General features: G+C 49.3%; 1 protein-coding gene across 1 annotated transcript; it reads right to left on the minus strand.

Moving 5' to 3' along the window:
- LOC138646057 (olfactory receptor 5AN6-like) lies at positions 1 to 17,028 on the minus strand. The gene is made up of 2 exons (XM_069735527.1): positions 16,680 to 17,028; positions 1 to 1,728 (listed from the first exon to the last, which is right to left on the minus strand). The coding sequence occupies exon 2, from the start codon at positions 1,501 to 1,503 to the stop codon at positions 562 to 564; it is 942 nt and encodes a 313-aa protein (XP_069591628.1). The 5' UTR covers positions 1,504 to 1,728; positions 16,680 to 17,028; the 3' UTR covers positions 1 to 561.
- Between the last annotated feature and the right edge of the window lie 217 nt (positions 17,029 to 17,245).

Raw genomic sequence — 17,245 nt, forward strand, 5'->3', positions numbered from 1 at the left:
TCGTGCACCATGTAGAATAAGCAGTGATGTCGTTTTTTAGTTCAGGTCAATAGTTACATAGATATCCAGCTTCTATCATTTTTGTACATTTTAATACTTTTGCACAACAAAATCACTTTTTGCCACCATTTTTATTGGGATAATTGCTGAGAGCCAGAACTTTTGTTATTTTTTTCAGTTACAGAGATGTATGAGGGCGTGGTTTCTACATAGTAAGTTGTCGATTTATTGGTACCATTGATAGTGCTTGTACCGGTGAGAACACAGGTCCTCGCAGTCCCATTGGAGCCTGGCTGTGTGTGGCAGAGGGATACTGGCAGCTGACCACATCGGGACAGAGCTGCACCATGCAATTCACATGACACACATACCCGTTTTGGAGCACAAAGCCACCAGTGCTCATCATTGATATATCCATCATACAGCATTAGGAACTTAATGGGAACGTGTTCTTTCCATGTTTTTCACACATAAAACATGAATGAGTCCTAAGATGAAGAAGAAACCAGGATTTTGCCTTCAGAAAGTTCTTGTTTTTTCATTCGGGTTCTCTCTCGCACATTAATGTAAGGTCATTCTCAGATTGAGTTTCCTGATGGCGTTCTTCATTTCTTTATTCTTCAGACTGTAGATCAGGGGGTTGATGGTCGGGATTATCACACAGTAGGACAGAGCCAACATCCTGTCCTCATAAGGAGAAAATGGATTGTCCAATCGAAGGTGAACAAACATGGCGGCTCCAAAGAAAATAATAACAGAGACCAGATGAGAACCACAGGTAACAAAAGCTTTATGACGAGACTCTGCAGAACGGAGGCGGAATATTGAGTTCAGGATCTTGATATAAGAGCAGATTATTAATATAGTTGGGAACACGGTCGCAACTATAGACACAACTAATTGATACATCTTGACCATATATGTGTTGGCACAAGCTATTGTCATCATTGGAGGAACGTCACAGAAGAAATGAGCAATAACATGAGATCTGCAATACGGCAAATTGTACATCATAACACATTCAATGGTTGCATTCCCAATTGCAAACACAGATATACAAAGTGTCACCCGATAACAAAAGCTGACAGACAACACAGACCTGTATCTGAGGGGGTGACATATGGCCGTGTAGCGGTCAAACGCCATCACTGTGAGTATGGCACATTCATAACCAGCAGTAGCTATAAATATAAAGAACTGCAGGAGGCAGCTAAACGTGGAGATGGTCCTTCCTAACGGGATGTAGCTGTGAAGAGCCTTAGGAACCGTGGAATTGATGGACACAAGCTCAGTGAATGACAAAACCTTCAGGAAATAATACATTGGAGAATGGAGTCGAGGACTGAGAGTGACTGCCACAATAATGAGACCATTGCCAACCAACGAGAGAAGATAAGAAAGAAGAAAGAAAATAAATAAAGACACCTGGGACATAGGAGACAAATCTGAGAACCCAAGAAGAATAAACGTTGTCCCATTACTGGGAGTCTCTCTTCTCTTCATCTTCTTGTAGGAGATGGACTCTTTTTACCAACACATAAGTCAACAGTTTAAATCTGCCGCACCCTATTGGGTTTAGCACCAGGTATTGGTTGTATAGCACCAGATAAGGTCTATATTCTGCAGTGATTGGACAGTGGTTGTGTGGCAGGAGATTAAGAGATTGTACAGATGTCGGGACAGGAAACCTCCAGAAGAGACGCCTCAGATCTCCTAACCTGTCGTTACCTGCAAGACAATTAAATGGAAGATGGTGGGAGAAGGAAGTGAACTGTTTCACCATCTGTGATGACATTTTGGGATGCTGGGACATTTCGGGAACAGAAAATCTCTCTTTACTTCTGTTTAGTTGCTATGAACAAGGTACAATGGAGACTCAGAAGAAAGAGAAGGAAGCAACACTCAGTGTAAATGGTCCATGATGTGACCCACCACACCAGCTCTCCCCAAATGTCAATGTGATGTGTGTTTGGTCTACGTGGTCATATGTACGTGCGTGCTCCCTACTTTATCCATCTGCGGATCCCTATGTTAGTCCGGGGTCCTGCGTATCTAATCTAAAGGTTGTCACATGCTAATCTTTCCTCATAATGGACGTCGTGCCATGTTCAGTGCAGCACAGGGTAATGGTTGGAGAGTGGTTGTTGGGAGTTTGTGCCTGCAGATAAGCTTGTGTAATTTCATGGACGTGTCCCTTAGAAGCTCGGATCTTTAAGCTTGGTCAATGGGAACTTAAAGACGTCCTCGATATTCACGCGGAGCTGCCATGAAGTGGCATGTTGTGATGAATTTGGAGAAATCCTTTGCTGTATTAGTTGTGTTCAGCTGTTCAGTGTTTTTGTTACTTTACTGTAAAGAGCAGAAAGTTTTGTACATTTTGCTAATAATCTGAATTTACAATGGGAGTAGGTGAATAGCTTTGTCTGCCCCTGTATTCCAGGTCTCCATGTCTGGTGCTGCCTCGTGCTCCTTTGTGATCACTTCTGTATTTCACTAGCAGCTGCTTAATCTTTGTGATGTCTTCAATCTCTTCATTAACCTTATGTGAGCAGGTGACAACAGCTCCCAGCGGGGGGCAGGAACCTCTGCTGCCATGTATGCCTCCTAGGCTGACTCCAGCATGTCCGGCAGGGGACAGGAAACTCTGCTGCCATGCATGCCTCCTAGGCTGACTCCAGCATGTCCGGCAGGGGGCAGGAACATCTGCTGCCATGTATGCCTCCTAGGCTGACTCCAGCATGTCCGGCAGGGGGCAGGAACATCTGCTGCCATTTATGCCTCCTAGGCTGACTCCAGCATGTCCAACAGGGGGCAGGAACATCTGCTGCCATGTATGCCTCCTAGGCTGACTCCAGCATGTCCGGCAGGGGGCAGGAACCTCTGCTGCCATGTATGCCTCCTAGGCTGACTCCAGCATGTCCGGCAGGGGGCAGGAACATCTACTGCCATGTATGCCTCCTAGGCTGACTCCAGCATGTCCAACAGGGGGCAGGAACATCTGCTGCCATGTATGCCTCCTAGGCTGACTCCAGCATGTCCGGCAGGGGGCAGGAACATCTCCTGCCATGTGTGCTTCCTAGGCTGACTGTTGTGAGTTCTGTTTTTGGGCTCCCTCTGGTGGTTACTGATGGTACTGGGTGATTTGTGTTCTGCTGTCTCTGGTGTCCACCTGTTCTATTAGGATTTGGGAGTTTCCTATTTAACCGGGCTTTCTTGTCATTTCCCCGCCGGCTATCAAGGTTATCAGAGTGTTTTGTTTCCTCAGCTTCTGGCTTCAGTAATCTTCAGGACAAGCTAAGTTTTTGATTTTCTTGTTCCACGTTTTGCTTTATTTTTGTCTTGTCCAGCTTGCATATAATTGTTTCTTTGCTGCTGGTTGCTCTAGTGGGCTGTAATTGCTCCTCATGTTCCATGAGTTGGAACATGAGTTCAAGTAATTACAGGATGGTTTTTTTGAAGGGTTTTTTGCTGACCGCGCAGTTTACTTTTGTATCCTCTGCTATCTAGCTTTAGCGGGCCTCATTTTGCTGAATCTGTTTTCATACTGTGTATGTGCCTTCCTCTCATTTCACCGTCATTATATGTGGGGGGCTGCTATTTCTGTGGGGTATTTCTCTGGAGGCAAGAGAGGTCTGTGTTTCTTCTAATAGGGGAAGTTAGATCTTCGGCTGGTGCAAGACGTCTAGGACCAATGTAGGCACGTTCCCCGGCTATTGTTATTTGTGTGTTCAGGTTTAGGGTCGCGGTCAGCTCAGGTTCCATCACCCTAGAGCTCGTTGGTGCTTGTCCTTTTGTGATTCCCTGCCATTGGAATCATGACAGTATAGCCGGCCAAAATGTTTGGGCTGAAGTAGGAGGAAAAGTAGTCTGAGGAAGTTTTTTTTTTTTTTTCTCTCCTCTGAGGTTGCTGCCTAGCCTTAATTGCAGCCTGGCTGATTTTTTTTTTTTTTTTTTTCCTCCTCTTAATCCTTGAATGGCTCTGACCTTAGCTGTTTATCATGGACGTCCAGAGTTTAGCTTCCAGCTTGAATAATCTTGCTGCTAAGGTTCAAAATATACAAGATTTTGTTGTACATGCTCCTATGTCTGAACCTAGAATTCCTATTCCAGAGTTCTTTGCTGGAGATAGATCTAGTTTTCTGAATTTTAGGAACAATTGCAAGCTGTTCCTTTCTTTGAAATCTCGCTCTTCTGGAGACCCTGCTCAGCAGGTTAAGATTATTATATCTTTCCTGCGGGGTGACCCTCAAAATTGGGCATTTGCATTGGCACCAGGGGATCCTGCGTTGCTTAATGTGGATGCGTTTTTTCTGGCATTGGGTTTGCTCTATGAGGAACCTAACCAGGAGATTCAGGCTGAAAAAGCTTTATTGGCTCTCTCTCAGGGGCAAGATGAAGCAGAAATATATTGTCAAAAATTTCGGAAATGGTCAGTGCTTACTCAGTGGAATGAGTGCGCCCTGGCTGCAAAGTTCAGAGATGGCCTTTCTGAGGCCATTAAAGATGTTATGGTGGGGTTCCCTGCGCCTACGGGTCTGAATGAGTCTATGACTATGGCTATTCAGATTGATCGGCGTTTACGGGAGCGCAAACCTGTGCACCATTTGGCGGTGTCTTCTGAACAGGCACTTGAGACAATGCAATGTGATAGAGTTCAGTCTAGAAGTGAACGGCAAAACTATAGGCGGAAAAATGGGTTGTGCTTTTATTGTGGTGATTCAGCTCATGTTATATCAGCATGCTCTAAACGCACAAAAAAGGTTGATAAGTCTGTTGCCATTAGTACGTTACAGTCTAAGTTCATTCTGTCTGTGACTCTGATTTGCTCATTATCATCCATTTCCGTCGATGCCTATGTGGATTCAGGCGCTGCCCTGAGTCTTATGGATTGGTCATTTGCCAAGCGATGTGGGTTTAGTCTTGAGCCTCTGGAAGTCCCTATTCCTTTGAAGGGAATTGACTCTACACCTTTAGCTATGAATAAACCTCAGTACTGGACACAAGTGACCATGCGTATGACTCCCGTTCATCAGGAGGTGATTCGCTTCCTGGTACTGTATAATTTGCATGATGTTCTAGTACTTGGTCTGCCATGGTTACAAACTCATAATCCAGTCCTTGACTGGAAAACAATGTCTGTGTTAAGCTGGGGATGTCAGGGGGTTCATGATGATGCACCTCCGATTTCTATCGCTTCATCTACTCCTTCTGAGGTTCCTGTATTTTTGTTTGATTATCGGGATGTTTTTGAGGAGCCTAAGCTCAGTTCGCTTCCTCCTCACAGGAATTGCGATTGTGCTATAGATTTAATTCCTGGTAGTAAATTTCCTAAAGGTCGTTTGTTCAATCTGTCAGTGCCAGAGCATACTGCTATGCGGGATTATGTTAGGGAGTCCTTGGAAAAGGGACATATCCGTCCATCTTCGTCCCCTTTGGGAGCAGGTTCTTTTTTCGTGGCCAAAAAAGATGGGTCCTTGAGGCCTTGTATAGATTATCGTCTTTTGAATAAGATTACCGTAAAATATCAGTATCCTTTGCCTTTGTTGACTGATTTGTTTGCTCGCATTAAGGGGGCTAAATGGTTCACTAAGATTGATCTTCGGGGTGCGTATAATCTTATACGAATAAAGCAAGGTGATGAGTGGAAAACCGCATTTAATACGCCTGAGGGCCATTTTGAGTATTTGGTGATGCCTTTTGGACTTTCTAATGCTCCTTCAGTCTTCCAGTCCTTTGTGCACGATATTTTCCGTGAATATCTGGATAAATTTATGATTGTGTATTTGGATGATATTTTGTTTTTTTCTGATGACTGGGAGTCTCATGTTCAGCAGGTCAGGAAGGTGTTTCAGGTCCTGCGGGCCAATTCCTTGTTTGTAAAGGGCTCAAAGTGTCTCTTTGGAGTCCGGAAAGAAATATATCTTGGTACCGTGTTAGCCAGTGGATAGAAAAATATTTAGAATTGAGAGTCCTCAGTGGTTGATACCTTTTAATGGCTAACTGAAAAGATGGTAACAAATTGCAAGCTTTCGAGACTACACAGGTCTCTTCATCAGGCAAAGACTAAAACAAATTCTGAAGAATCACATATTTATGCACAACATAGTATAGGAAAAAAAAAAAAAAGGGGAAAAAAAAAACCATGGATAAGCCAGGTGACATGAAGCAGAATTACCATGGGTGATAAACAGTTACGTCCATAAATATTGGGCCAATTCTTAGATAAGGATTGTTTTATTGTCCTGTGATTAGGGTCTCTGTTGTAATGACCCTTCATGGTCTGAGGGGCAAGTTCCTTAGTTGATGTAAAAAGACATAAATCCATGCGACACATTCATTCCTGCATTAAGAGTGTCAAAGGTCATCATCAGTTTATATTCCCAGACTCTCCTGTCTTTCTGCGATTTGAAGTTTCCTTTCAATACAAGTAATTTCATGTCCATAATGTTATGATTTGGGAGACAGAAATGTATTGCCACCGGTAGATCCATTCTTTTTTCTCTTTTGTATGGCGATGGGAGTTCATTCTTGTTCTAAGCTTCTGCCCTGTCTCCCCCACATACAAACCCCCAGTTGGACATTTAGTACATATAATTAGGTTCACCACATTAGAAGTGACGCAGCTGAAAGTACCTGGGATCTTGTAGTCCTGATGTGACTTGGGATCTTTATCTTGTCCGTGGTCATTATAAATGGACAGGTTTTACATTTTTTCTGGTTGCAAGGAAAGGTTCCTGCAGCTGTTGGAGAGGACAGGGAGCTCTTGACAATGATGCTTCTTAGATTTGGGGGCTGCCTAAAACACAGTAGTGGTGGGGGGTCTGGAAAAATGGATTGTAATCGGGCATCTTTTTGCAGTAAAGGTTGTAATTTCCGTGCAGCTCCCCTTAGCACCTCCAGATTTGGATTGTAGGTGACCACTAGAGGTACCCGGTTATTTTCTTCTTTAGTTTTGTAATGTAGCAGGTGATTCCTTGATATTCTGGTGGCTCTTGTGATCTGATTTTCAATTGTTCTTGGATGGTAGCCCTGATTCAAAAAGATCTTTCTGAGGCGACCAAGGTGCTCATCCCTATCCATGGAGTTGGAACATATACGATTGTATCTGATGGCTTGGCTGTAGACAATAGAGTTTTTTATGTGTTTTGGATGGAAACTGTCCCATTTAAGGTATGTTGGGCGGTCGATTGGCTTCTGATACAGGGATGTCTCTATTTCATTTTTCTGCAGCCTAATGATGGTGTCCAAAAAGTTAATTTCAGTGCAGGAGTAGTTGAGTGTCAAGTTGATGGTAGGATGAAATTGATTAAACTGTTCATGGAACGTCCCATCGCCATACAATAAGAGAAAAAAGAATGGATCTACCGGTGGCAATACATTTCTGTCTCCCAAATCATAACATTATGGACATGAAATTACTTGTATTGAAAGGAAACTTCAAATCGCAGAAAGACAGGAGAGTCTGGGAATATAAACTGATGATGACCTTTGACACTCTTAATGCAGGAATGAATGTGTCACATGGATTTATGTCTTTTTACATCAACTAAGGAACTTGCCCCTCAGACCATGAAGGGTCATTACAACAGAGACCCTAATCACAGGACAATAAAACAATCCTTATCTAAGAATTGGCCCAATATTTATGGACGTAACTGTTTATCACTCATGGTAATTCTGCTTCATGTCACCTGGCTTATCCATGGTTTTTTTTTTTTTTTTTTTTTCCTATACTATGTTGTGCATAAATATGTGATTCTTCAGAATTTGTTTTAGTCTTTGCCTGATGAAGAGACCTGTGTAGTCTCGAAAGCTTGCAATTTGTTACCATCTTTTCAGTTAGCCATTAAAAGGTATCAACCACTGAGGACTCTCAATTCTAAATATTTTTCTTTGGAGTCCAGAAGATTTCTTTCTTGGGGTATATTTTTTCCCCTTCTACTATTGAGATGGATCCCGTCAAGGTTCAGGCTATTTGTGACTGGACGCAGCCTACATCTCTTAAGAGTCTGCAGAAGTTCTTGGGCTTTGCTAATTTCTATCGTCGTTTTATAACTAATTTTTCTAGTGTTGTTAAGCCTTTGACGGATTTGACTAAGAAGGGTGCTGATGTTGCTGATTGGTCTCCTGCGGCTGTGGAGGCCTTTCAGGAACTTAAGCGCCGGTTTTCTTCTGCTCCTGTGTTGCGTCAGCCAGATACGTCGCTTCCTTTTCAGGTTGAGGTTGATGCTTCCGAGATTGGAGCGGGGGCGGTTTTGTCACAGAGAAGCTCCGATTGCTCGGTGATGAAGCCATGTGCGTTCTTTTCTAAGAAGTTTTCGCACGCTGAGCGGAATTATGATGTGGGTAATCGGGAACTTTTGGCCATGAAGTGGGCATTTGAGGAGTGGCGTCATTGGCTAGAGGGTGCTAGACATCGTGTGGTGGTCTTGACTGATCACAAAAATCTGATTTACCTTGAGTCTGCCAGGCGTCTGAATCCTAGACAGGCTCGTTGGTCACTGTTTTTCTCTCGTTTCAATTTTGTGGTTTCGTACCTGCCAGGTTCAAAGAATGTGAAGGCGGATGCTCTTTCTAGGAGTTTTGTGCCTGACTCCCCTGGAAATTCTGAGCCCACTGGTATCCTTAGGGATGGGGTGATTTTGTCGGCCGTCTTCCCAGACTTGCGACGTGCTTTGCAGGAGTTTCAGGCGGGTAAACCTGATCGTTGTCCGCCTGAGAGACTGTTTGTTCCGGATAGTTGGACCAGTAGAGTCATCTCCGAGGTCCATTCTTCTGCGTTGGCAGGTCATCCTGGAATATTTGGTACTAGAGACTTGGTGGCCAGGTCTTTTTGGTGGCCTTCCTTGACGAGGGATGTGCGTTCTTTTGTGCAGTCTTGTGAGGTTTGTGCTCGGGCTAAGCCTTGCTGTTCTCGAGCCAGTGGATTGTTGTCACCTTTGCCTATCCCGAAGAGGGCTTGGACGCACATTTCCATGGACTTTATTTCGGATCTCCCTGTCTCTCAAAAAATGTCTGTCATCTGGGTTGTGTGTGACCGCTTTTCTAAAATGGTTCATCTTGTACCCTTGCCTAAGTTGCCTTCCTCCTCTGAGTTGGTCCCTCTGTTTTTCCAGAATGTGGTGCGTTTGCATGGGATTCCGGAGAACATCGTTTCTGACAGGGGATCCCAGTTTGTGTCTAGATTTTGGCGGACGTTCTGTGCTAAGATGGGCATTGATTTGTCCTTTTCGTCTGCATTCCACCCTCAGACGAATGGCCAGACGGAGCGAACTAATCAGACCTTGGAAACTTATTTGAGGTGTTTTGTTTCTGCTGATCAGGATGACTGGGTTACCTTTTTGCCGCTTGACGAATTTGCCCTTAATAATCGGGCTAGTTCTGCTACCTTGGTTTCTCCTTTCTTTTGTAATTCGGGGTTTCATCCTCGTTTTTCCTCTGGTCAGGTGGAGCCTTCTGATTGTCCTGGAGTGGACATGGTGGTGGATAGGTTGCATCAGATTTGGAGTCATGTGGTGGACAATTTGAAGTTGTCCCAGGAGAGGGCTCAGCAGTTTGCTAATCGCCGTCGCCGCGTGGGTCCTCGACTTCGTGTTGGGGACTTGGTGTGGTTGTCTTCTCGTTTTGTTCCTATGAAGGTCTCTTCTCCTAAGTTCAAGCCTCGGTTCATCGGTCCTTATAGGATCTTGGAAATTCTTAACCCTGTGTCGTTTCGTTTGGATCTCCCGGCATCGTTTGCTATTCATAATGTGTTCCATCGGTCGTTGTTGCGGAGGTATGAGGTACCTGTTGTTCCTTCGCTTGAGCCTCCTGCTCCGGTGCTGGTGGAGGGAGAATTGGAGTATGTTGTGGAGAAGATCTTGGATTCTCATGTTTCCAGACGGAAACTCCAATATTTGGTCAAGTGGAAGGGTTATGGTCAGGAGGATAATTCTTGGGTGGTTGCCTCTGATGTTCATGCTGATGATTTGGTCCGCTCTTTTCATAGGGCTCATCCTGGTCGCCCTGGTGGTTCTCGTGAGGGTTCGGTGACCCCTCCTCAAGGGGTAGGTACTGTTGTGAGTTCTGTTTTTGGGCTCCCTCTGGTGGTTACTGATGGTACTGCGTGATTTGTGTTCTGCTGTCTCTGGTGTCCACCTGTTCTATTAGCATTTGGGAGTTTCCTATTTAACCGGGCTTTCTTGTCATTTCCCCGCCTGCTATCAAGGTTATCAGAGTGTTTTGTTTCCTCAGCTTCTGGCTTCAGTAATCTTCAGGACAAGCTAAGTTTTTGATTTTCTTGTTCCACGTTTTGCTTTATTTTTGTCTTGTCCAGCTTGCATATAATTGTTTCTTTGCTGCTGGTTGCTCTAGTGGGCTGTAATTGCTCCTCATGTTCCATGAGTTGGAACATGAGTTCAAGTAATTACAGGATGGTTTTTTTGAAGGGTTTTTTGCTGACCGCGCAGTTTACTTTTGTATCCTCTGCTATCTAGCTTTAGCGGGCCTCATTTTGCTGAATCTGTTTTCATACTGTGTATGTGCCTTCCTCTCATTTCACCGTCATTATATGTGGGGGGCTGCTATTTCTGTGGGGTATTTCTCTGGAGGCAAGAGAGGTCTGTGTTTCTTCTAATAGGGGAAGTTAGATCTTCGGCTGGTGCGAGACGTCTAGGACCAACGTAGGCACGTTCCCCGGCTATTGTTATTTGTGTGTTCAGGTTTAGGGTCGCGGTCAGCTCAGGTTCCATCACCCTAGAGCTCGTTGGTGCTTGTCCTTTTGTGATTCCCTGCCATTGGAACCATGACAGCTGACTCCAGCATGTCCGGCAGGGGGCAGGAACATCTGCTGCCATGTATGCCTCCTAGGCTGACTCCAGCATGTCCGGCAGGGGGCAGGAACATCTGCTGCCATGTACGCCTCCTAGGCTGGCTCCAGCATGTCCGGCAGGGGGCAGGAACATCTGCTGCCATGCATGCCTCCTAGGCTGGCTCCAGCATGTCCGGCAGGGGGCAGCAACATCTGCTGCCATGTATGCCTCCTAGGCTGACTCCAGCATGTCCGGCAGGGGGCAGGAACATCTGCTGCCATGTATGCCTCCTAGGCTGACTCCAGCATGTCCGGCAGGGGACAGAAACCTCTGCTGCCATGCATGCCTCCTAGGCTGACTCCAGCATGTCCGGCAGGGGACAGGAACCTCTGCTGCCATGCATGCCTCCTAGGCTGACTCCAGCATGTCCGGCAGGGGACAGGAACCTCTGCTGCCATGCATGCCTCCTAGGCTGACTCCAGCATGTCCGGCAGGGGGCAGGAACCTCTCCTGCCATGTATGCCTCCTAGGCCGACTCCAGCATGTCCGGCAGGGGGCAGGAACATCTGCTGCCATGCATGCCTCCTAGGCTGACTCCAGCATGTCCGGCAGGGGGCAGGAACATCTGCTGCCATGCATGCCTCCTAGGCTGGCTCCAGCATGTCCGGCAGGGGGCAGGAACATCTGCTGCCATGCATGCCTCCTAGGCTGGCTCCAGCATGTCCGGCAGGGGGCAGAAACATCTGCTGCAATGCATGCCTCCTACGCTGGCTCCAGCATGTCCGGCAGGGGGCAGCAACATCTGCTGCCATGTATGCCTCCTAGGCTGACTCCAGCATGTCCGGCAGGGGGCAGGAACATCTGCTGCCATGTATGCCTCCTTGGCTGACTCCAGCATGTCCGGCAGGGGACAGGAACCTCTGCTGCCATGCATGCCTCCTAGGCTGACTCCAGCATGTCCGGCAGGGGACAGGAACCTCTGCTGCCATGCATGACTCCTAGGCTGACTCCAGCATGTCCAGCAGGGGACAGGAACCTCTGCTGCCATGCATGCCTCCTAGGCTGACTCCAGCATGTCCGGCAGGGGGCAGGAACCTCTCCTGCCATGTATGCCTCCTAGGCTGACTCCAGTATGTCCGGCAGGGGACAGGAACCTCTGCTGCCATGCATGCCTCCTAGGCTGACTCCAGCATGTCCGGCAGGGGACAAGAAACTCTGCTGCCATGTATGCCTCCTAGGCTGACTCCAGTATGTCCGGCAGGGGACAGGAACCTCTGCTGCCATGCATGCCTCCTAGGCTGACTCCAGCATGTCCGGCAGGGGACAGGAACCTCTGCTGCCATGTATGCCTCCTAGGCTGACTCCAGCATGTCTGGCAGGGGGTAGGAACCTCTGCTGCCATGTATGCCTCCTAGGCTGACACCAGCATGTCCGGCAGGGGACAGGAACCTCTGCTGCCATGTATGCCTCCTAGGCTGACTCCAACATGTCCGGCAGGGGGCCGGAACCTCTGCTGCCATGTATGCCTCCTAGGCTGACTCCAGCATGTCCGGCAGGGGGCAGGAATCTCTGCTGCCATGTATGCCTCCTAGGCTGACTTCAGCATGTCTGGCAGGGGACAGGAATCTCTGCTGCCATGCATGCCTCCTAGGCTGACTCCAGCATGTCCGGCAGGGGACAGGAACCTCTGCTGCCATGTATGCCTCCTAGGCTGTCTCCAGTATGTCCGGCAGGGAACAGGAACCTCTGCTGCCATGCATGCCTTCTAGGCTGACTCCAGCATGTCCGGCAGGGGACAGGAACCTCTGCTGCCATGCATGCCTCCTAGGCTGACTCCAGCATGTCCGGCAGGGGACAGTAACCTCTGCTGCCATGCATGCCTCCTAGGCTGACTCCAGCATGTCCGGCAGGGGACAGGAACCTCTGCTGCCATGTATGCCTTTTAGGCAGACTCCAGCATGTCTGGCAGGGGGCAGGAATCTCTGCTGCCATGTATGCCTCCTAGGCTGACTCCAGCATGTCTGGCAGGGAACAGGAACCTCTGCTGCCATGCATGCCTTCTAGTCTGACTCCAGCATGTCCGGCAGGGGACAGGAACCTCTGCTGCCATGTATGCCTCCTAGGCTGTCTCCAGTATGTCCGGCAGGGAACAGGAACCTCTGCTGCCATGCATGCCTTCTAGGCTGACTCCAGCATGTCCGGCAGGGGACAGGAACCTCTGCTGCCATGCATGCCTCCTAGGCTGACTCCAGCATGTCCGGCAGGGGACAGTAACCTCTGCTGCCATGCATGCCTCCTAGGCTGACTCCAGCATGTCCGGCAGGGGACAGGAACCTCTGCTGCCATGTATGCCTTTTAGGCAGACTCCAGCATGTCTGGCAGGGGGCAGGAATCTCTGCTGCCATGTATGCCTCCTAGGCTGACTCCAGCATGTCTGGCAGGGAACAGGAACCCCTGCTGCCATGCATGCCTCCAAGGCTGACTCCGGCAAGTCCGGCAGGGGACAGGAACCTCTTCTGCCATGTATGCCTCCTAGGCTGACTCCAGCATGTCCGGCAGGGGACAGGAACCTCTGCTGCCATGTATGCCTCCTAGGCTGAATCCAGCATGTCAGGCAGGGGGCAGGAACCTCTGCTGCCATGCATGCCTCCTAGGCTGACTCCGGTATGTCCGGCAGGGGTCAGGAACCTCTGCTGCCATGCATGCCTCCAAGGCTGACTCCGGCAAGTCTGGCAGGGGGCAGGAATATCTGCTGCCATGCATGCCTCCTAGGCTGACTCCAGCATGTCCGGCAGGGGACAGGAACCTCTGCTGCCATGTATGCTTCCTAGGCTGACTCCAGCATGTCCAACAGGGGGCAGGAATCTCTACTGCTATGCATGCCTCCTAGGCTGACTCCAGCATGTCCGGCAGGGGGCAGGAACCTCTGCTGCCATGTATGCCTCCTAGGCTGACTCCAGCATGTCGGACAGGGCGCAGGAATCTCTGCTGCCATGTATGCCTCCTAGGCTGACTCCAGCATGTCCAACAGGGGGCAGGAATCTCTACTGCTATGCATGCCTCCTAGGCTGACTCCGGCATGTTCGAAAGGGGGCAGGAATCTCTGCTGCCATGTATGCCTCCTAGGCTGACTCCGGCATGTCCGGCAGGGGGCAGGAACCTCTGCTGCCATGTATGCCTCCTAGGCTGACTGCGGCATGTTCGACAGGGGGCAGGAACCTCTGCTGCCATGTATGCCTCCTAGGCTGACTGCAGCATGTTCGACAAGGGGCAGGAATCTCTGCTGCCATGTATGCCTCCTAGGCTGACTCCAGCATGTCCGGCAGGGGACAGGAACCTCTGCTGCCATGTATGCCTCCTAGGCTGACTCCAGCATGTCCGGCAGGGGACAGGAATCTCTGCTGCCATGCATGCCTCCTAGGCCGACTCCAGCATGTCCAACAGGGTGCAGGAATCTCTGCTGCCATGCATGCCTCCTAGGCTTACTCCGGCATGTCCAACAGGGTGCAGCAGTCTCTGCTGCCATGCATGCCTCCTAGGCTGACTCCAGTATGTCCGGCAGGGGACAGGAACCTCTGCTGCCATGCATGCCTCGTAGGCTGACTTCAGCATGTCCAGCAGGGGACAGGAACCTCTGCTGCCATGCATGCCTCCTAGGCTGACTCCAGCATGTCCAGCAGGGGGCAGTAATCTCTGCTGCCATGCATACCTCCTAGGCTGACTCCAGCATGTCCGGCAGGGTGCAGGAATCTCTGCTGCCATGCATGCTTCCTAGGCTGACTCCAACATGTCCGGCAGGGGGCAGGAACCTCTGCTGCCATGTATGCCTCCTAGGCTGACTCCAGCATGTCCGGCAGGGGGCAGGAACCTCTGCTGCCATGCATGCTTCCTAGGCTGACTCCAGCATGTCCGGCAGGGGGCAGGAATCTCTGCTGCCAAGCATTCCTCCTAGGCTGACTCCAACATGTCCGGCAGGGGGCAGGAACCTCTGCTGCCATATATGCCTCCTAGGCTGACTCCAGCATGTCCAGCAGGGGGCAGGAATCTCTGCTGCCATGCATGCCTCCTAGGCTGACTCCAGCATGTCTGGCAGGGGACAGGAATCTCTGCTGCCATGCATGCCTCCTAGGCTGACTCCAGCATGTCCGGCACGGGACAGGAACCTCTGCTGCCATGCATGCCTCCTAGGCTGACTCCAGCATGTCCGGCATGGGACAGGAACCTCTGCTGCCATGCATGCCTCCTAGGCTGACTCCAGCATATCCGGCAGGGGACAGGAACCTCTGCTGCCATGTATGCCTCCTAGGCTGTCTCCAGTATGTCCGGCAGGGAACAGGAACCTCTGCTGCCATGCATGCCTTCTAGGCTGACTCCAGCATGTCCGGCAGGGGACAGGAACCTCTGCTGCCATGTATGCCTCCTAGGCTGACTCCAGCATGTCCGGCAGGGGACAGAAACCTCTGCTGCCATGTATGCCTCCTAGGCTGAATCCAGCATGTCCAACAGGGGGCAGGAATCTCTACTGCTATGCATGCCTCCTAGGCTGACTCCAGCATGTCCGGCAGGGGGCAGGAACCTCTGCTGCCATGTATGCCTCCTAGGCTGACTTCAGCATGTCTGGCAGGGGACAGGAATCTCTGCTGCCATGCATGCCTCCTAGGCTGACTCCAGCATGTCCAACAGGGGGCAGGAATCTCTACTGCTATGCATGCCCTCTAGGCTGACTCCAGCATGTCCGGCAGGGGGCAGGAATCTCTGCTGCCATGTATGCCTCCTAGGCTGAATCCAGCATGTCCAACAGGGGGCAGGAATCTCTACTGCTATGCATGCCCTCTAGGCTGACTCCAGCATGTCCGGCAGGGGGCAGGAACCTCTGCTGCCATGCATGCCTCCTAGGCTGACTCCAGCATGTCCGGCAGGGGACAGGAACCTCTGCTGCCATGTATGCCTCCTAGGCTGACTCCAGCATGTCCAACAGGGTGCGGGAATCTCTGCTGCCATGTATTCCTCCTAGGCTGACTCCAGCATGTCCGGCAGGGTGCAGGAATCTCTGCTGCCATGTATGCCTCCTAGGCTGACTCCAGCATGTCCAACAGGGTGCGGGAATCTCTGCTGCCTTGCATGCTTCCTAGGCTGACTCCAGCATGTCCAACAGGGTGCGGGAATCTCTGCTGCCATGCATGCTTCCTAGGCTGACTCCAGCATGTCCGGCAGGGGACAGGAACCTCTGCTGCCATGTATGCCTCCTAGGCTGACTCCAGCATGTCCAACAGGGTGCGGGAATCTCTGCTGCCATGTATGCCTCCTAGGCTGACTCCAGCATGTCCAACAGTGTGCGGGAATCTCTGCTGCCTTGCATGCTTCCTAGGCTGACTCCAGCATGTCCAACAGGGTGCGGGAATCTCTGCTGCCATGCATGCTTCCTAGGCTGACTCCAGCATGTCCGGCAGGGGACAGGAACCTCTGCTGCCATGTATGCCTCCTAGGCTGACTCCAGCATGTCCAACAGGGTGCGGGAATCTCTGCTGCCATGCATGCTTCCTAGGCTGACTCCAGCATGTACCAGGAGCTCAGTCTACTGCATAGACTTCAGAGTTCTCCACGTTTTCTAGTGTTTTGCCCTGTATAGGACATCTACTCTGGGCATGTCTGTACTAGCTTCAGTCCTACACATGGTTTATTATCATCATTTTAATAAATGAGATATTGGGCGATATGAATGGTTGTAGTGTTATGTCATGAAGTCATGATGACTTATCTGCACTTGGTAGAGGCGCACGATCCATCCTTAACCCATAGCCCATCCATTGTGAGTCTCACCCTGCAGTACTGGACCGGTGAGGAACGTTATTTTATAGTGTGTATGTTTTCAGGCGCGCAACGACTCACCTGTGAATGTGATGACTTGGGCTCCTGAGATATAATGTGCTGGGGTAATATATAGTATCATCAGTCCTCAGAGGTCTGGTCCCTGGACCTGATGCTATAAATCATTAATGTGCGGCATCCTCTGCGATATCATCAAATATAGAAATAATTCACAGGCCTGTGGGAAAAACACAAGAAGAATACACAAATATCGGGCTCAGATTAACCCCTTTCTGACATTTCCAGTAACAGTACATTCACGTGACCTGGACATTATTGACCAGGGATGTACAGTGAGGGAAATACAGTTGTCTTCAAAAGTTTACATACCCCAGCCAGAATTTTTCATTCTTGGCCATTTTTTTTTAGAGAGAATATGAATGATAACACGAAAACTTTTTCTCCACTCATGGTTAGTGGTTGGGTGAAGCCATTTATTGTCAGACTCCTGTGTTTTCTCTTTTTAAATCATAATGACGACTCAAAACATCCAAATGGCCCTGATCAAAAGTTCACATTCCTTGGTGATTTTGGCCTGATAACATGCGCAGAGGTTGACACAAATGGGTGTGAATGGATTTTAAAGG

This window comes from Ranitomeya imitator, chromosome 7 (genome assembly GCF_032444005.1).
Source record: "Ranitomeya imitator isolate aRanImi1 chromosome 7, aRanImi1.pri, whole genome shotgun sequence".
Classification (NCBI taxonomy): Eukaryota; Metazoa; Chordata; class Amphibia; order Anura; family Dendrobatidae; genus Ranitomeya; species Ranitomeya imitator.